The following is a 21,284-nucleotide window of genomic DNA, read 5'->3' as shown; positions in this document are numbered from 1 at the left end:
AAGAAAGTATTACCCCTTGACTTATTCCACATTTTGTTGTGTTACAGTGTCACGGTTGTCGTGGGTTAAGGAGGACCAATATGCAGCAGGACTGGTTTTGTTCATTCTGAACATTTATTAACTCAGAATCAAAACAACAAAACGAAACGAAACGAACAACGAAACAGTCTTGAAAGGCTCACTCGGCAAAACAAGAAACAATCTCCCACCAATACACAGACAAACACACCCAACTAATATAGGACTTCCAATCAAAGGCAACACCACACAGCTGCCTTCAATTGGAAGTCCACCCCAATTAACTCAACATAGAAATAGATCAACCAGACTACACATAGAAATACATCAACATAGACCATAACTCAAAACCCGGAAATAATAAATCAAACGCCCTCCTAACTAACACACCACCCTGAACCACATAAAACAAATACCCTCTGCCACGTCCTGACCAAACTAAAATGACAATTAACCCTTATACTGGCCAGGACGTGACATACAGCCTGAATTCAAAATGGATAAAATATTTTTTTTCCCTCACCAATCTACACACAATATGCAATAATGACCAAGTAAAAACATTTTTTTTCTTTTTGCTAACTTATTGAAAGTGAAGTGCAGAAATATCTCATTTGCATAACTATTCATACCCTGAGTCATTACTTTGTAAAATCACATTTGGCAGCGATTACAGCGGTGAGTCTTTCTCGATACGTCTCTAAGAGCTTTCCACACCTGAATTGAGCAACATTAGCCCATTATTATTTTCAAAATTCTTCAAGCCATAGATTTCCAAGTAGATTTAAGTCAAAACTGTAACTCAGCCACTCAGGAACATTCACTGTCTTCTTGGTAAGCAACTCCAATGTAGATTTGGCCTTCTGTTTTAGGTTATTGTCCTGCTGACAGGGGAATTCATCTCCCAGTGTCTGGTAGAAAGCAGACTGAATCAGGTTTTCCACTTGGATTTTGCCTGTGCCTCGCTCCATTCCGTTTATCAGTATTGTATTTGCACCAAACATAACACTTTGTATTCAGGACAAAAAGTATATTACTTTACCACATGTTTTTCAGTATTACTTTAGTACCTTGTTGCAAACAGGATGCATGTGTTGGAATATATTTATTCTGTACAGGCCTCCTTCTTTTCACTCTGTCAATTAGGTTAGTAACTACAATGTTGGTGATCCATCCTCAGTTTTCTCCTATCACAGCCATTAAACTCTGTAACTGTTTTAATGTCACCATTGGCCTCATGGTGAAATCCCTGAGCGGTTTCTTTCCTTTCCGGCAACTGAGTTAGGAAGGACGCCTGTATCTTTGTAGTGACTGGGTGTATTGATACACCATCCAAAGTGTAATTAATAACTTCACCATGCTCAAAGGGATATTTAATGTCTGCTTTTTAAACGTTTTACCCATCTACCAATAGGTGCCCTTCTTTTCAAGGCATTGGAAAACCTCCCTGGTCTTTGTGGTTGAAATTCACTGCAGGACTGAGGGACCTGTATATGTGGGGTACAGAGATAAGGTGGTCATTCAAAAATCATGTTACTATTATTGCACACGGAGTGACTCCATGCAACTTATTATGTGACTTGTAAAGTAAATGTTTGTCCTGAACTTATTTAGGCTTGCCATAACAAAGGGGTTGAATACATTTCAGCTTTAAATGTTTTATTAATTGGCAAAAATGTCAAAAAACATGATTCCACTTTGACATTGTGGGGTATTGTGTGTAGGCCAGTGACCAAAAAATCTAAATTTAATCCATTTTAAATTCAGGCTGTAACACAACAAAATGTGGAAAAAGTCAAGGGGTGTGAATACTTTCTGAAGGCACTGTACATGTAAACAGGAGTACTAGTATTAGGATAAATAGATATATACTAATGGTAACGGCAATCAATGAAAGGCAACGTAGTGGTAGTAATACATCTAATCAATAACCATTTTAGCAGCAGCGTAGGTGTGAGGGGGAGCAGTAGTTATTACCCATTTAACAGTCTTATGGCCAGGGGATAGAAGCTGTTTAGGAGTCTGTTGGTCTGAGAACCCGATACCGTCTGCTAGACGGGAGCGAAGAAAACAGTCCATGTCTTGGGTGGCTGGAGTCTTTGGCAATTTTTGGGACCTTTCTCAGACACCGCCTGGCATGTATGTCCTGGATGGCACAATGCTGCTGCTGCTGCTGTTTAGAACCAGAGTTACCTTGCGATATCAAATGCAGAGAATGCCAAGAGTGTGCAAAGCTGTCATCAAGGCAAAGGGTGGCTACTTTGAACAATCTCAAATATAAAATATATTTTGATTTGTTTAACACTTTTTTTGGTTACTACATGATTCCATATGTGTTATTTCATAGTTTTGATGTCTTCACTACTATTCTACAATGTACAACATAGTAAAAATAAAGACAAATCCTGGAATGAGTAGGTGTGTCACAGCTTTTGATTGGTAGTGTAGCAGCTAGTTAGCTAGAAATAGATGATAAACCCATAAGGATACTAGCGAGACCCAGTAACAGCTGTGCAGTATGCTGTACTGATTGGTTTTATTAGTGGCTGTATTATGTTAGATGGTTGTGATATTATGCTCTTTGCTGGGTTCATATAGAGCAGATTAAGTCATCTTTGCCTAAATTGAAGAGGGAACAAATTTCTTATAGTAAATTTTAGGGATTTATCAATGTGGGGTGGCAGGTAGCCTAGTAGTTAGACCGTTGGACTAGTAACCGAAAGGTTGCTAGATTGAACCTCCGAGCTGACAAGGTAAAAATCTGTCGTTCTGCCCCTGAACAAGGAAGTTAACCCACTGTTCCTAGGCCGTCATTGTAAATAAGAATTTGTTCTTAACTGACTTGCCTAGTTAAATAAAGGTTAAATAAAAAAATAAAAAATTGGTTTTGAAATTTTAACAGTCATTCCTCATCCCTGTGTAATGCTGGTTAGAGATGCATGGGCATAGACATTTGATAGGCTGTTAATTTAAAGACTATGCCACATCCCTGAAATTCCCAACTTATTAATACCTTCAAGAAATGAAGATATTCTCTGTGGATAGAAAATATGCTAATGCTGTTTTTTCTTTCCCAAAGCCCCTCCCACTTTTACGACCACGCCCCCACAGTATGTGGAGGCCAAGGAGGGGGGAAGCACACTGCTGACTTGCTCCGCCCAGGGAAACCCCAAACCCATCATCAGCTGGCTGAGGGAGGGGGAGGAGCTTGCAGCCAGTGGAAAATACAAGGTAAGACAAACAAATTTACAGTACCTCGGGCTAGAAATACATTCCCTTTAAACCTTGAATCAGTAGTGAAATGGCCTGTGAAAGTGACTCTATTTTAGGTCAGTAGAAATAAAACATGCAGCTTTGTCCATATTCTTGGGCTGCCATGACATTGATATTTAGGGAAATGAGCCTTGAAGGTATATGGATTTCAGATAATTTAGCCCTTTAAGGTCTTGGAGTCATTCAGATGTGAAGTTGAAATCTTAGATATTATACCTGTCTTGCAAACTTAACACCAGCCCCACCCCACTCCTGAGGATGTCACTGCTCCTGATGTTTGTTTTTTTGCTATGGAACAAAGTACAGTAAGCACTGAACAGTATGGAAATATTCAGAACAACTGAACTGTATGGAAATATTCAGAACAACTGAACTGTATGGAAATATTCAGAACAACTGAACAGTATGGAAATATTCAGAACAACTGAACAGTATGGAAATATTCAGAACAACTGAACAGTATGGAAATATTCAGAACAACTGAACAGTATGGAAATATTCAGAACAACTGAACAGTATGGCTAGGCTATATCCTTTCACAGACAAGCTTTCACAGACTCCAAAACAGTGTGTGGTGCCAGAACCACAACCTCTCCCTTAACGTGATCTAGACAAAGGAGCTGATCGTGGACTACAGGAAAAGGAGGGCCAAACACACCCTCATTCATATCGGCGGGGCTGTAGTGGAGCAGGTCAAGTGCTTCAAGTTCCTCGGCATCCACATTACTAAGGACCTATCATGGTCCAAACACACCAAGACTGTCGTGAAGAGGGCACGACAACACCTATTCCCCCTCAGGAGACTGAAAAGGACCCATTTGGCATGGGTCCTCAGATCCTAAAAAGGTTCTACAGCTGCACCAGTGAAAAGGGCTCCTTAACAGCTTCTACCCAAAAGTCATAAGACTGCTGACAGTGCCATCCGTTTTGTCACCAAAGCCCCATATACTACCCACCACTGCGACCTGTACGCTCTCGTTGGCTGGCCCTCGCTTCATACTCGTCGCCAAACCCATTGGCTCCAGGTCATCTACAAGACCCTGCTAGGTAAAGTCCCCCCTTATCTCAGCTCGCTGGTCACCATAGCAGCACCCACCTGTAGCACGCGCTCCAGCAGGTATATCTCACTGGTCACCCCCAAAGCCAATTCCTCCTTTGGTCGTCTTTCCTTCCAGTTCTCTGCTGCCAATGACTGGAACGAACTACAAAAATCTCTGAAACTGGAAACACTTATCTCCCTCACTAGCTTTAAGCACCAGCTGTCAGAGCAGCTCACAGATTACTGCACCTGTACATAGCCCATCTATAATTTAGCCCAAACAACTACCACTTCCCCTACTGTATTTATTTATTTTGCTCCTTTGCACCCCATTATTTCTATTTCTACTTTGCACTTTCTTCCACTGCAAATCTACCATTCCAGTGTTTTACTTGCTATATTGTATGTACTTCACCACCATGGCCTTTTTTTGCCTTTACCTCCCTTATCTCACCTCATTTGCTCACATTGAATATAAACTTATTTTTCTACTGTATTATTGACTGTATTCTTGTTTTACTCCATGTGTAACTCTGTGTTGTTGTATGTTGTCGAACTGCTTTGCTTTATCTTGGCCAGGTCGCAATTGTAAATGAGAACTTGTTCTCAACTTGCCTACCTGGTTAAATAAAGGTGAAATAAAATAAATACAAAAATAATCAAATGGCAACCTGACTATTTGCATTGACCCCCCCCCCTCCTATTTAAAAATAATAACAATTCCACTGCTGCTACTCACTGTTTATTATCTATGCGTAATCACTTTACCTACATATACATATTACCTCAATTACCTAGACTAACCTGTACCCCTGCACAGCCTCGTTATTATTATTTTATTGTGTAACTCGTTCTTTTTTTCTCTATAGTTTATTTAGTAAAAATGTTCTTAACTCTTATTTTTCTTAAAACGGCATTGTTGGTAAAATAAGCATTTCAAGGTATGGTCTACAGCTGTTGTATTCGGCTCATGTGACAAATCGATTTGAATTGATCAGTTTAGGCAAGTCTAATGACAACAATTTACAGTTGTGAATGCTACACACTTTTTGTGAAAATATATGATTTAAAAAAAATAAAAACATGCATGTTCCTCTATCTTGGTACTCAGACTGGCTGTAGACAAGTCTATACAGTCTGTTTCATAAGTAATGTTCAAGCAAGGAAGGCAGTCTATAGGTGTGGTTGTGTGTGCTGGAGGAAATCTGCAGCACACACCACCATCTGCCTGAGTATATGTGAGACTGCTGTCTGTCTGTGCACTTTTCACTGCTCCCAGATTGCAGATTGAGAAGCCCTTAATTGGACTGTCTTGCATGTCTGTGATTGGCCAGGAGCATCTGTCAGTCAGGCTGCAGAATGCCTGCAGAGGGCGGGTCCCTGAGGGGAGGAAGAACAGTCCAGGCGTGTCAAGCCTCGGCTGCACCCCCTCTCTCATTTGTCATGTTTTGCGTTAGTATTCCAGTTCTCTTTAAGGAACCCTGTGAACCATGGACAACCCCCTCTCTCACCCCTCTCTCAGCCCCCCCTACACTGAGATATTTCAGATGGAGTAAATCCCTGAGCTTGCTGAAGGCTGCACCTAACATTTGGAAATTATGTGTGATGTACAGGAAGTGACAGCTATCCTCATTCCTGTGTCATAGTTTATGTCACTCAGCGAGCTGGTGCTCTGTCTTGTCCCTCTCTCACCCCTCTCTCACCCCTCTCTCACCCCTCTCTCACCCCTTTGTCATACTTCTCTTAGCCAGTCACCCTTCTCTCATCCTTCTTTCACCCATCTCTTTCACCCATCTCTTTCATCCATCTCTCTCACCCCTCTCTCTCACCTCACACTCTCTCTCACCCCTTTCTTTCATCCATCTCTTTCACCCCTCTCTTTCATCCATCTCTTACACCCCTCTTTTTCATCCATCTCTCACCCCTCTTATCCCTCTCTCTTTCATCCTTCACTCTCTCATCCCTCACTCTCTCATCCTTCACTCTCTCACCTTTCTTTCATCCATCTCTCTCACCCCTCTCTTATCCATCGCTCATCCCTCACTCTCTCTAACCCCTCACTCTCGCTCACCCCTCTCTCGCTCACCCCTCTCTCTCTCGCCCCTCTCTCTCACACATTTCTTTCATCCATCTCTCTCACCCCTCTCTTATCCATCGCTCATCCCTCACTCTCTCTCACCCCTCACTCTCGCTCACCCTCTCTCTCTCGCCCCTCTCTCTCTCGCCTCTTTCTCTCTCTCTCTCTCTCTCTCTCTCTCTCTCACCCCTCGCTCTCTCACCCCTCTCTCATTCCTTTCCTCAACCCCTTTCTTATCCCTCTTGCTAACCTCTCTCTTCCCTCTCTCACCCCTCTCTCATCCCTCTCTCACCCCTCTATCATCCCTCTCTCTCACCCCTCTCAGCCTCCCACACCACAGCCTCGTCAAAGGTCAGAGTGGACGAGCCCAGGGCTTTAACATGTTTGCCTTAGTAAACGATCAGAGGACTTCCTCATCCTACTGCATCAATATTACATTACTCTTAATATGAATGTTATACTAAGCATGAATATCAACAGTGAGCCAAGTGCCTCACTTCTAAACCATGCTTTGATGCAGACAACATTTAGGCGTATTGGTAGTGAGGGTGGAATATGTTTATGATTTGTTTGAACACTCAAGTTGTTTTTGATTTCCATGTGGTTGGTTTGCTGTGAGAGGAAACTGGAAAAACATATATATACCCAAACCAAGCCATAGTCTAGACATTTGAAGACTCCCATTGTAGTAAAGAGATGGTGGTAATGTTTGTGCTCCATGGATAACTAGTGTCCATGAGGACTTGTTAGAGAATGGCAGGGATGTGACAGTGGAGTGAAGAGGAGGAATCATGGTCAACATCTCAGCACCCCCTGCTGTTTGAGGTCCCACACATGAATCAATGTGTTGTGTCTGAAAGTCATTATCCTCCTCCTCCACCTTCGTCTCCTCATCCTTCCCTTCCCACCCTCCCCTCCTCATCCTCCCTTCCCCATTCTTCCCTATAGCTATAGAAGCGGCCTGCTGACTACACTGCTGCAAGTGTAGTGTAGGTTACTGTGTCATAACTGTGGCCCAGCTAGGTGTGTTTGTCCTGCCGTGGAGTGGGATTAACAGGGAGTCCTACTTCAGCTGGGCTGACCCAAGGTAGGATGGACCACTGTGTGGGTGTGTCTAGTGGCTGCTAAACTCTCAGGTTTGAGAGACTGATGAATAGGTATAATCCCTCCCATGTTTTCTTTAGCAGATTCCCTCCCATTTTCTTGAATGGACAGGGCTACAGCTGTGTGTAACCTGAATGGACAGAACCCAGCAACCCTACTGCATCATTTATGAGGGTATTTGTATTAGTTTGGGTTAATGTCTTCCCTCCCTGCTTATTGGTTCCTGTCAGCATCCTCCTCGGCAGAGGGGTGAGGAAATACAGGCGCACAGTGAGACGTTCCCCAGGTTACCGCTTGGAGAGATTAGCTTCACATCACAACCAAAGTTAATTAGAGAATAACCTCATCCCCAGGCTATTGCGCATATAATCCTGGCATATCAACCACTCAACGTTTTCCTTAGTGGGAGTGACCATAGAATTCAATGGGTGTGACCTCCTGAGTAAATTATTTGTCATTTAATTTTAGCGAATCACACGACCTGCAAGGCGTGGCTCTGTGCTTGTGGTTTGCTAGCGTATGCGGGAGAGTTAGGGGGAAGGTGTTGTGGGATATGATTGGTTGGTAGATTAAGACGATTAAGCCAATTCCTATGCGCAGGGAGTTTCTCCCGGATCTCTGTATTGGCTCACGAAGGCCAAGTTTGACACATTGGTCCACCAGACTCTTTGCGTATTTGCGCGGAAGTGCCTGGGAACTAGATTAATTAGAGAGTTACATGATGATGAGTTTAGACTTTAGAGTATTGGTTGTATGCTCTCTATAAAACATACATTCCTACCAAAGACAGAACCTCAACCCTGCCTTGATTTTGGTGTGCCATTTCACTAGGTTATGCTTATAAATACCATGTCTGTATGTTTGCTCTGTCTCGCACAAACATGTCCACCACAGGTGCATGATGGGAGTCTGACGGTGCTGGGGATCACTCGGGACGACAGAGGGGCGTATACGTGTCGAGCCTTCAGCGACCAGGGAGAGGTACTCCACACCACCCGTCTGCTGGTCCAAGGTAACAGGGCAACAGTCACACTGTAACGTCACAGATGGGTGTAACTTCAAAGGTTGTTATGGTGGTGTGAGGGAGAAATCATGACTTTTCTCTACTGAGGTGCACACTGATTATTGAGTATGAGTTTTGAGGAGAAGATTCCTAGGACAATTGCTGGCTGAATACTGAAAGAACAGTTTGTCCTGACTTCCTGAAAATTCCCTTATCAGTTAATCTTTACACTATTTTTACCTTACACCTGCTATTAAACATCTATTACATGCCTACAGCTATGCAGTACTGTGTCTGAATTGTGTTTAAGATAGAGAAATTAAGTCCTGCCGCTATCTACTTAAAAAGTCTCTGTTTCCTGCCTTTGTCACAGTATGCAGGGTTAGTGTTTGGTTTTATCAGTGTGGTAATATGGTTTAGTCGGTATCAGTCAATAATCTTAAATCCTCTCCTGACCTAGTCTTTGGCTACTGCTGCTGCTGGTGTGTGTGTGCATATCACTGTCTGTCTGAGGCATACATCACTGTCTGTCTTCGGTCCATTAACCAGGCTCTCTCTCGGCTAGACAGACACAGAACTGGGCTCTGCTCTGCTCAGATAGATGGATCTGATACAGGCTTCCTCCACTTCCTGCCTTTGCCTCTATGTCTACATCAAACACACGCTCACACGCACACACATTCTCTCTCTATCAAAACAAGCACTGGATGAGTTAACAGGCTGTACATTAGACGATGGAGCAGGTTGGTTTTATGGTAGGCTTGTTAGGTTTAATGGTGGGGTAAAGATGTGTCAATTTCAGTCAATGTCTAAAAGGAGGATGGGCAAGAAGTCATTGGTTACATCTTGGATTTTGAGGAAGGTTTAGTCTACTGACCCCTCTAAACACACGCACACACTGCATGCACATGCCTGATAATACAGGAAGTGGAGGGTTGTCTAGAACAGCTGACAGGTGAGGGGAAAGATTTAAATGAATTGGTCTGACTGAAACATCCTCATAAACCTCATACATGTCTTAGATGGTTGGAATAAGGCTTTTACAAATCCAGAGTGAATTGGAATAAATCTGAGATATAATGATACATATGAGTTTTGTACACCAGCAATATTGCAGCCTGTTTTTGTTTTTCACTAAGGAGTATCCATCCATAAGCAGGCTCTGTGGAAATGTGCCAGTGAAGTTGTCTAAGGCTCTCTGAGCAATTACAAGCAGCTATCGGAGGAGTCGTGATTCTCACTAAAGTGATCTGTTTTTATTTGTTCTGTGACTTAACCACTCTTTCAGTAGTCCCTCCTGATGTATAAAGCTATTCAGTGTATATTAAGGAAATAACCAGGAGGCTTGTAGCTGGGCCCACTTATAAAAGACAGCTTACGTTTCACTGTCTGTAATATAGTACAGAAAGCAGAGCATCAACCTCAGGGCACTGAGGGCTCATGCTGTGGAGGCATCTGCAAGTCTGGCAACCAAGTGTGTGGTTCAAGTTACAATATCCCTGCTTACTGTATCTCATAGGCTACTAGAGAGAAGCTTGTGCCAGGGGTCTACTGTACCTATTTAACAATAAACAGATGCTGAATGGGTCATAAGATAATATTTCAGTATCCTTATCTACACTGAATAAAAATATAAACGCAACATGTAAAGTGTTGGTCCCATGTTTCATGAGCCGAAATAAAAGTTCCCAGAAATGTTCCATACACACAAAAATCCAATTTCTCTCAAATTTTGTGCACAAATTTGTTTACATCCATGTTAGTGAGCATTTTTACTTTGCCAATTTAACCCATCCACCTGACAGGTGTGGCATATCAAGAAGCTGATTAAACAGCTTGATCATTACACAGGTGCACCTTTTTCTGGGGCCACTATAAAATTTGCAGTTTTGTCAAACAACACAATGCCTCAGATGTCAGTTTTGATGGAGTGTGCAATTGGCATGCTGACTGCAGGAATGTCCACCATGGCTGTTGCCAGAGAATGTAATGTTAATTTCTCTACCATAAGCCGCCTCCAACATAATGTTTGAGAATTTTGCAGTACGTCCAACTGGCCTCACAACTGCAGACCACATGTAACCACGCCAGCCCAGGACCTCCACATCTGGCTTCTTCACCTGTGGGATCGTACGAGACCAATCACCCGGACAGCTGATGAAACTGTGGGTTTGCACAACTGAAGAATTTATGCACAAACTGTCAGAAACCGTCTCAGGGAAGCTCATCTGCGTGCTCGTTGTCCTCACCAGGGTCTTGACCTGACTGCAGTTTGGCATCATAACTGACTTCAGAGAGCAAATGCTCAACTTCGATGGCCACTGGCACGCTGGAGAAGTGTGCTCTTCACAGATGAATCCCGGTTTCAACTGTACCGGGCTGATGGCAGACAGCATGTATAGCATCGTGGGCAAGCGGTTTGCTGATCTCAACGTTGTGCCCCATGGTGGCGGTGGGGTTATGGTATGGGCAGGCATAAGCTATGGACAACGAACACAATTGCATTTTATCGATGGCAATTTCAATGCACAGATATACCGTGACAAGATCCTGAGGCCCATTGTGCCATACATCCACCACCATCACCTCATGCTTCAGCATGATAAAGCATGGCCCCATGTCGCAAGGCTCTACACAATTCCTGAAAGCTGAAAGTGCCCCAGTTCTTCCATGGCCTGCATACTCACCAGACATGTCACCCATTGAGCATGTTTGGGATGCTCTGGATCAACGTGTACGACAGCGTGTTCCAGTTTCCGTCAATATCCAGCAACTTCACACAGCCATTGAAGAGGAGTGAGACAACATTCCACAGGCCATAATCAACAGTCTGATCAACTCTATGCGAAGGAGATGTGTCGTGCTGCATGAGGCAAAAGGTGGTCACACCAAATACTGACTGGTTTTCTGATCCACGCCCCTGTCCTTTTTTTTAAGTTCCTGTGACCAACAGATGCATATCGGTATTCCCAGTCATGTGAAATCCATAGATTAGGGCCTAATGAATTCATTTTAATTGACTGATTTCCTTATATGAACTTTATATCAGTAAAATCTTTGAAATTGTTGCATGTTGAGTTTATATATTTTTTCAGTGTATGTTTTGTTGTACACTAAAAGCCTTTGTTTGTTTCCTCTAGGGCCACCGTATATTAAGTCACCGCCAGAGAACATCACTGTCAACATATCCCAGAATGCACGCTTCACCTGTCAAGCAGAGGCGTATCCTGGCAACCTGACCTACACCTGGTTTTGGGAGGAAGATAACGTCTACTTCACTAAGAAGTAAAGTTATAATCGAGATCATGTGTCTGATTGTCTGTGTGCCTTCCCTTTGGTCTTTGAGTCTTTTTCACCCTGTCATCTAAAGGCTTTTGAATCTTGTCCTCTCCTGTGACCTTAAAGTATTTTGTACTGTGTCTTGGCATAATTATTATTTGAGTTTTCCAGACCCTGTCTTGATTCAGTGACTTTGAATGTGTGTGTGGTGTGTGCTGGTGCCCTGTCCTGCTGTGGTCCGGCAGCAATAAGAGAGGGCCTAGCAGGGGCTGTCTGGAGCACGCCAGCCGGGTTAGAATGCTCTGATGACAATTCCACATGCCTCTTATACTGTAGTAATGATCTGAAGCGTAGCCAGGAGCTGTCAGACTCGCCCCAAGCACCACTTTAGTTTAGTGATGGAGACGTTTTAGAAAGAACAAGTGACTGGGAGACCAAGTGTCTGTCTGGGAGAATCAACCTATCAGAGAGTCCCTTAGAAAGAGCCCATCTCAAATAGTTTTCTAAAGGCCTAGAAAAAGGCTGTGCATAATTAACCCTAGGATAAGACACTACTATCCTAGTTGGGCTGCGTACAATGTTTGGTCTATCCTTGGAGGCAACAGTCTATCACGAAAGGGTATTTTTGGTCTAATCATACGATTTATTTACTCAAAAATATTCATAGTTTAGATTAAAATATTCCCTCTGCTATTTCTTTTGCATAATGTCCTCTCAAATATTGCTCAAATGAACATGGTGTGAGGTGTGTTTGTTCTTTGTTTGAAACACAGCGGGAATAGAATATCTGCCAGTGTACTCTTCATGAGGGTACTTCATTTAAAGTGGCAGTGCGAGAGAAAACACTAAGGCTGCAGCATCAGGTGATTGTGGAAATGAGGGGATTTATTTGACATACAACTGCTTCATCTTTTGGAACCTATTCAGCCTGGATGGATTTGACCAAATGCTGCCCTCTCATGGCAAGCTTGTGCAATTACATTAATGCAGCCCCCAGCGTGTGAGTGTGTCTCTATGCTATGGCATATTCGATAACTGTCTGCTTCATCTCGGCAGTGACCTGAAAAACCGAGTCCGCATCCTCATCGACGGAACCCTCCACATCTTCCGGGTGAAACCAGAGGATGCTGGGAAATACACCTGCAGCCCAAGCAACAGCCTCGGAACTCCACCGTCAGCATCAGCACACCTCTCTGTTCAGTGTGAGTGTTACCATGGTGACAGAGGGAGGGAAAGGGGGAGGGGCAGACAAGGCTGGCTGGCTGTAGTGGAACAGGAGGAGAAATAACAGTATCACAACCTGCATAATGGCAGCCAGAACACTGCTGATGTATTGTCATTGGTGATGCACTACCATACATATCACCCTGCTGAAACTTTTCCACCCCTGGCTGCATTTCAGAGTCAAAGGTCGGGACGAGGGAATGATTAGATATTCCTACTGCTCATCATCTTGGCAGGGCCTCTCTCATCACCATATTCTTAGCATTTTTTCCCCGTCTATGATTCCAGTCTCTGTAGAGTTGTTTATCTTCCATTGCTAGACACAGAAAGAGACAGTCTGCTAGTCTCACCCCATAGCATGCTGCTCAGTCTCCCCTTAGAGAAAGAGTCTTGGTCTCCTCAATGTGTCGGACTGAATTGAAACAGTGACCTTTTATTTCATCTGCTATGTGGGGGGGGGGGGGGGGGGGGGGGGGAATGCCACCAGGCCGGATGTCTAAGTGTGTTTGCTACTATGCTAATTCCCTCTGGAGTTGCTAGTCATTGATTTCTGTGTTCTTAGAGAGAGAGAGAGAGAGAGAGAGAGAGAGAGAGAGACAGTAGCAGCTGACCATGACTGTCTTTGTGATTGGCTTCAGAGGGTGACCAGAGCCCCTCGCTGAAACGATAAACCAAATTCAACAGTCTTACACAATTGTCCTTTTTCCTGTTATGTACTATCCAAGTTGATAGCTAAAGACAATTAGTTAGCAGCTAGCTTGGGCCGCCATAAAGTCACTTATAAAATACTATTTCTTAAATGTCTTCCATACCGACCAACTTATTACAGGAGAAGTACCTGGCAGTTGTAATTGTGATTTAACAGTTTCAGACTTTATGCTCCAGTCTATTTTCACTGAAAACATCTCCTGTCCATCTGTACAAAACCTCGTGCTCTGTCCTCTCTGACATCTAACCTCTGACCCTCAGACCCTGCCCGCGTGCTCAACATGCCCTCCATCATATACGTCCCACGGAAACTGCCAGGGATCATCCGCTGCCCAGCGGACGCCAACCCGCCGGTGATATCAGTGAAGTGGGAGAAAGATGGCTACCCTCTCAGAGTGGAGAAGGTCAGTCTCAGTCTGCCATCTGTGGGGGCCTCTGTCTATCTGGACTGATGCTGATTACACCTCATTCACCATAACAGCTGTTCACAAAGTATCCCAGAGTAGAATTGCAGATCTTTCCCTTTTAGACCATAATGAATGTGATTTATATGGACACGGATCCTAGATCAACACTCCTTTAACGCTGTTTGAATACAGGCCCTGACATGTTGTGGAGAATATTGCATCCCTGTGATGTTGAGTGTAGCTCCTCTCTCCTGTCCCAGTACCCCGGTTGGAGCCAGGCACCGGATGGGAGTATTCGGGTGGCGGAGGCCACAGAAGACTCCCTCGGCACCTACACCTGTATGCCTTACAACGCCCTGGGTACTATGGGCCAGTCCGACCCAGCCATTCTGGTGCTAAAGGTACTGGTACTGGAAGAAACCTCTGACCAAATGTGATATGTGTAGTCTTCTCTCCCCCCTTTTGGTGAGACTTGTTGTGAGACTTGGTCTGTGACATTGTGTGTGTGTTGGCCCGGCCCACAGGATCCCCCCTACTTTAACGTGAGGCCTGGTGGGGAGTACCGCCAAGAGGCTGGTAGAGAGCTGGTCATCCCCTGTGCTGCCTCGGGAGACCCTGAGATACCAACCATCACCTGGAGGAAGGTATGAAACCACACTACAGCTGGGACTAGTCTGGGAAGAGAGACATGGAAAACTCAAACTGCTTTTTTGATATAACAACCAGGGAACTGTGTGTGTGCTTGTGTGTGTGCGCATGTGTGTGCATGTGTTCAAGGTGGGGAAGCCCAGCAAGAGTAAGCACAACATCCTTTCCAGCGGCAGCTTACAGTTCCTGTCCCTCAGCAAGGAGGATCATGGGGAATGGGAGTGTGTGGCCACCAATGTGGTCACCAGCATCACTGCCAGCACGCGCCTCCTCGTTATTGGTACCGTCCCCTGTGACCTCATAACCCTCTGTCCCCATGCATGTCTGATGATCCTAGTCATCGGTACAGTCCCCCCTGTATTTTCTCAGCTCTTCAGGGTTCAGAGTTTCAGTTAATCTTAATTGAAGTAGTTTGACAGCAACCCTGCAGCTTTCTGTTCCCATTCATGATGACACTAGTCCCAGCTGTACTGTATGTATACTGAAGTACTGCTTAGACATTCATGATGACCCTAGTCCCAGCTGGACTGTATGTATACTGAAGTACTGCTTAGACATTCATGATGACCCTAGTCCCAGCTGTACTGTATGTATACTGAAGTACTGCTTAGACATTCATGATGACCCTAGTCCCAGCTGTACTGTATGTATACTGAAGTACTGCTTAGACATTCATGATGACCCTAGTCCCAGCTGTACTGTATGTATACTGAAGTACTGCTTAGACATTCATGATGACCCTAGTCCCAGCTGGACTGTATGTATACTGAAGTACTGCTTAGACATTCATGATGACCCTAGTCCCAGCTGTAATGTATGTATACTGAAGTACTGCTTAGACATTCATGATGACCCTAGTCCCAGCTGTACTGTATGTATACTGAAGTACTGCTTAGACATTCATGATGACCCTAGTCCCAGCTGTTCTGTATATATACTAAAGTACTGCTTAGACATTCATGATGACCCTAGTCCCAGCTGGACTGTATGTATACTGAAGTACTGCTTAGACAAGTGACTTGCTTGCGTGTTTACAGTACGTATGAGTAATAAGCGTGCCTCAGGACTTCTCACAGTCATACACCCTAGCTGGCACCTTCCCAAGTGTCCCCTCACTGGAGTGACAGGTGACATGTCAGACGTGCTGAGTGTGGAGAGGACAGCTTTGACGTTTAGACCGTAGTGGTCAGGACAGCAGGTCTCCATTTAATCCCAGTTAAAAGGTGCTGGGTCTTGGCCACACAGCTGGGGGTTGGGATGATGATGGTCTGGCCAAGCCATAGACCTTCACTCACCTTTACCTCACCATTGGTCAACACCTCACAGTACAGGGCATTAGCCAATCAGATAGGCCATTCACAGCCATTGTAGACAGTTATATACTGTAGAGGACTGTGAATGGTAATGACAACACAATGTACATTATTTGACTTAATAGGACACATTTTTGGACAATGATAGTCATTCTGAGTGAGAAGGCTTTTTATACATTGACAAAACAGCTGTTATGGGAATAACACACTTGACTCATACTGTGGTTATTGAATAATGGTCATCCTAACCTTCACTGTACAGTACATATAGACCTAACAGATTGCGCTATCACTCTTTAGTGTGGGCCAGAGCAATATACAGTAGAGATATAGAGAGGTATACTGTAGATGGCTCTGGTATTAAATATGATGGTCTCTTTTCTCTGACCCTCAGGCACCAGCCCACATGCTCCAGGCAACATTCGTGTGTTGCCCTCGGTGACCTCGGCCAACGTGTCCTGGGAGCCGGGTTACGACGGAGGCTTTGATCAGACATTCTCAGTGTGGTACGGCCCAGTGTAAGTACTCCCAGCATGCTCTAGTCTACTATCACATCTTATACTCAGATTGCAGCTGATTCCCCTAATAGAGGTGGGGGGACAGAGACTTTGGGGATTGATCTTCAATAGATATGTAGATATGTAGGGATCTGATTTGTTATCAACAGGGCTGTTGCGGTGACCGTATTACCGCCACACTGGCGGTCACAAGTCATGAAGCCAGTAAAATTCCACATGAACGTTTAGTCACGGTAATTAGGCTTCTCTAAGCTCTGATGCTGCTGCTGGTCGTTACTAGCTTACCAAACTTGCTTACTGCCTGGTACTCAGCATGACATCAATGCAAATGTAATCAATAATCCAATCAAACACTTCAGGAGAGCCCATGAGCTCCTGTTGCGCAACATTTCTATAGGCTATGCAATTGTGCTAGAAAACAGAGTGATGGCCTGTATTAAAAAGAGGAGGATCAGCTTTCTATAGACTAGGCCGACTATATTTATTTCTCAACCTTCCTAATATTAAGCACATTGCTTATCTTTACAACAGTAGTATAGCCTACCTGGCTGGCATGAAAATAAACTCGTCCTGTGCGTGATTTCCTGCAAGACACGAATGTCAGTGTTCTGCCATGGCCAGCGAAGAGCCCGGATCTCAATCCCATTGAGCACGTCTGGGACCTGTTGAATCAAGGGTGAGGGCTAGGGCCATTCTTCCCAGAAATGTCCGGGAACTTGCAGATGCCTTGGTGGAAGAGTGGGGTAACATCTCACATTTTGACCCCCCTTTGTTCAGGGACACATTATTCCATTTCTGGTAGTAAAATGTCTGTGAAACTTGTTCAGTTTATGTCTCAGTTGTTGAATCTTATGTTAATACAAATATTTACACGTTAAGTTTGCTGAAAATAAACGCAGTTGACAGTGAGAGGACGTTTCTTTTTTTGCTGAGTTTAGATTGAAATAGGCTAGTGCTTTTGCTGTACGTTAGGCCTACTCATCTTGTTGGCTGACGAAAAGTAAATGTGGACAGTTCATCCAATATCTTCAATATGCTCCTCGGAATTGGATAAGGACGCACGCAGTTGCGTCCCCGATGTGTCTGTCTTAACAGAAAGACCCAATCACTGACAGAGAGCAGTGTGAGTGAGAGGCGCTTCGGATTGCGCAGCACACTCAGGGAAAAGGGCACAACGCAGCACTCCAGGTCGCAAAAGGCATGGATTTTTCTAGGGTGCATGACGGCCACAAAGGGGATGCCGCGGTGAAATTCGAGGCATTATCAAGTGCTTGTCAAACTGTGAATGACACACTATTGGAGTGTGTACAGCCTGCGCAAAAAAACTAAGCAGAGCTCATGTCTTTCAAGTTACTTTATTTAAATCATCATTAGAGTCTCATCATGCAGCCTTACAATGTATTAAACATCCAAACATACAGCCCCACGTTTGTATCACAACTAAAGTTACATTAATAACTCTAAATTAAGCATATAGGAGTATCTATTTATTTGTTAACTGCTCAACACAGAATAGCCGCATGTGCGCACTCCCCCAAATCGTTTGGAGACAATATTTATAATTTATTCAGCTTTGTTCGATTGTATTGTAGACCTGCTGTTTTCAACTCTCTAGAGACAGCAGGAGTGGTAGAGATACTCTGAATGATCGGCTATGAAAAGCCAACTGACATTTGCTCCTGAGGTGCTGACCTGTTGCACCCTCGGCAACCACTGTGATTATTATTATTTTACCCCGCTGAACATTTGAACATCTTGGCCATGTTCTGTTATAATCTCCACCCGGCACAGCCAGAAGAGGACTGGCCACCCCTCATAGCCTGGTTCCTCTCTAGGTTTCTTCCTAGGTTCTGGCCTTTCTAGGGAGTTTTTCCTAGCCACCGTGCATCTACACCTGCATTGCTTGCTGTTTAGGGTTTTAGGCTGGGATCCTGTACAGCACTTTGTGATATCAGCTGATGTAAGAAGGGCTTTATAAATACATTTGATTGATTGATTATTCTTCATACTATAAAATAATATAAAATAATGCCACAGAATTATAAGCAAATCTTGTCTGCTAAATTAACTAGTGTAGCCCCCAGCCATTTGGCATAGCCACATCAGGACCTAACACAAGGAGAACTCAGAGTATGCTATTCTGTTCTTCTGAAATAGACTACATTTTCTTCATATCATGCTTCTTTAGACCTGTCTAAAATAAATAATGGATTTATTGTGAAGGTGTGGATTTATTAGCCTACAATCCATTTTAAAAAGTCTATGTGTGGAACCCAGGAGATGCTAGATGTGCTTATGTTAATTAACGGTCAATTACCGTGAGACTGACAGTTCTTTGCTTGACAATCACCAGCTGACAAAATGTTGTGACCGCTACAGCCCTAGTTATCAGTAAGGAAATATTGAATTACTTGAATTATTACAACGGTATCCAGGGGGAAACATATAACAGTATCCAGGGGGAAACATATAACGGTATCCAGGGGGAAACGGTATCCAGGGGGAAACATATAACAGTATCTAGAGGGAAGCATACAACGGTATCCAGGGGGAAGCATACAACGGTATCCAGGGGGAAGCAAACAACGGTATCCAGGGGGAAGCAAACAACGGTATCCAGGGGGAAGCAAACAACGGTATCCAGGGGGAAGCAAACAACGGTATCCAGGGGGAAGCATATAACAGAATCCAGGGGGAAGCATATAATGGTATCCAGGGGGAAACATACTATCATCAACAGACAGGTACTACAACAGGTACTACAGACAGGTACTACAACATCATTTTGACAGCACAATGCTAATATCACTCAGTTACTCAGTATTTGTATTTACATTATTTGCATTGTTGAAGAGTTGGGCATACAGTAAATCACAGAAGATGCATAATTCATGTGTTCATTCATTTATTAAAGGCGTAATGGAAAGACATTGCAGTAACATTCTATTAGACAACATCCACGAGGTGCCATAAAATCACCATTATCATTTTATATACATGTCAGCAGTCATACGAGCCATACTGTGTTGAATGGGGGCTGTGTGTGAATAATAATCTGATAGAAGTGGTGCTTTTGGCAGTCTAATATTAACAGCCATTCTCATCCATCTCTTTGGCATGGCCTGGTGACACCTTAATGGACATTTGTTGACTGTAATATTAAACCATGTGCTTTGAGGAACATTGCATATACATGGAGGCATCTCTTGTGTACTTAAATAATGAATTACTTTGTACAGAGAGCTGTTACTATAAATGTACGAGTCAAAGTGATCTAATTACCTTTAGTTAAGATTACAGAGATGGTGACGTGAATGTGAAGAGGACATTAAACAGAGTGAAATATAGCCTAGCAACAGTATTGTATTGCAACACTGTGGCCCACTGCCTGTGTAGTTTGACAGAGGCACACTGCATAAGATTGTCTATCTACTGTACACCATATCTGCTATCTGAGTGTTACCAGGACGGCCCATTGACCTTATAGTCGGGGTGCAGGTTAGTTAGTATTGATACACCTCTGTGTTTCTGTCCTCCAAGGTTGAAAAAGGAGAATTTTGGCCCCCATGACTGGCACTCCATGCCGGTGTCGGGGTCTCAGACGTGGTTGGTGGTGCCGGGACTGGAGCCCAGGACAGAGTACCAGTTCAGCGTCCTGGCACAGAACAAGCTGGGCACAGGGCCTTTCAGCGAGGTCGTGACGGTTAACACAGTAGGTAGGTGGCACCAGCGCCAGAACAACTGCCTACACTGGACTGATACAGTATGCCTATACTTGTATTTTATATTTATTAAGGATCCCCATTAGTTCCTGCCAAGGCAGCAGCTACTCTTCCTGGGGTCCAGCAACATTAAGGCAGTTATATACAATTTAAAATATTACATGACATTACATTTCATAAAACTTTTCACAGCACATTGTGTTCCCACAGGCCACTACTCTACTATCACATATCTACAATACAAAATCCATGTGTATGTGTGGATTTAGATACCTGTAGATACCTAGAATTTACTATTTGTAATGCATGTTTTTTTAGATAACTCTATAGCTTATGATATGCCTTAACTTGAAATATAAAAGATTTGTATTTAAATGTTTACACATCAGTGTGTCCATTTCAGACATGTCATGTTGATTCTGTATGCTCACAATATCATTGAAACTACTGCTCTCTAGAGCTATGTTCTAGAATGCAGTTTGTAATTGCTCTCACCATCTTCTGTTTATCTCTGATTGATCACATGTGAATGTATGGGTTTGTTATGGCTGTTTGAATAATATGAATTGCTCAACTTCCTTCTAAAACTGGTCTGTTCTCTTGTCCCCTTAGTGTATCCCCTGAGTACCCCTGAACCACAGGTGCTTCTTACTCCACCACGGTGCCTCACAGCCAATCGCACGCAGCACGGCGTCCTGCTAACATGGCTCCCGCCAGCCAATCACTCCTCGCCTGTCGACCGCTACATCATGGAGTTCCGTCTCGGAGAGAGGTGGGAGGTCCTCGACGATCTGATCCCTGCCGCTGAGACTGAGCTGATGGCCAGGGACCTAGTCCAGGTAAAGGACCATAAACACCTACATGTATAAACAATGCTGTCTGTTTATAGTGACTACTGCCAATGTGTAATTAGTGTCATAACTTGTCTATAAGATAATAATGAACACTTTA

At 43.8% G+C, this 21,284-nt stretch overlaps 1 protein-coding gene across 5 annotated transcripts in view; it reads left to right on the top strand.

Moving 5' to 3' along the window:
- The window catches only part of LOC115206381 (protein turtle homolog B), a 69,090-nt gene that overhangs the window by 35,482 nt on the left and 12,324 nt on the right, over positions 1–21,284 (top strand). For all 5 annotated transcript variants that reach the window (XR_003880792.1, XM_029773264.1, XM_029773262.1 and 2 more), the window contains exons 4-14: positions 3,098–3,249; positions 8,406–8,523; positions 11,655–11,799; positions 12,850–12,995; positions 13,987–14,129; positions 14,393–14,533; positions 14,657–14,776; positions 14,910–15,060; positions 16,488–16,611; positions 20,152–20,327; positions 20,946–21,172. Coding sequence is in view for 4 of the 5 variants with exons in the window: in XM_029773264.1 (XP_029629124.1) it covers positions 3,098–3,249; positions 8,406–8,523; positions 11,655–11,799; positions 12,850–12,995; positions 13,987–14,129; positions 14,393–14,533; positions 14,657–14,776; positions 14,910–15,060; positions 16,488–16,611; positions 20,152–20,327; positions 20,946–21,172 (1,643 nt within the window). In the remaining variant the exon portion in view is untranslated. The remainder of the gene's footprint in view (positions 1–3,097; positions 3,250–8,405; positions 8,524–11,654; positions 11,800–12,849; positions 12,996–13,986; positions 14,130–14,392; positions 14,534–14,656; positions 14,777–14,909; positions 15,061–16,487; positions 16,612–20,151; positions 20,328–20,945; positions 21,173–21,284) is intronic.

Source organism: Salmo trutta, chromosome 13 (genome assembly GCF_901001165.1).
Source record: "Salmo trutta chromosome 13, fSalTru1.1, whole genome shotgun sequence".
Lineage (NCBI taxonomy): Eukaryota > Metazoa > Chordata > Actinopteri > Salmoniformes > Salmonidae > Salmo > Salmo trutta.
This window is presented reverse-complemented; position numbering and strand designations above follow the sequence as displayed.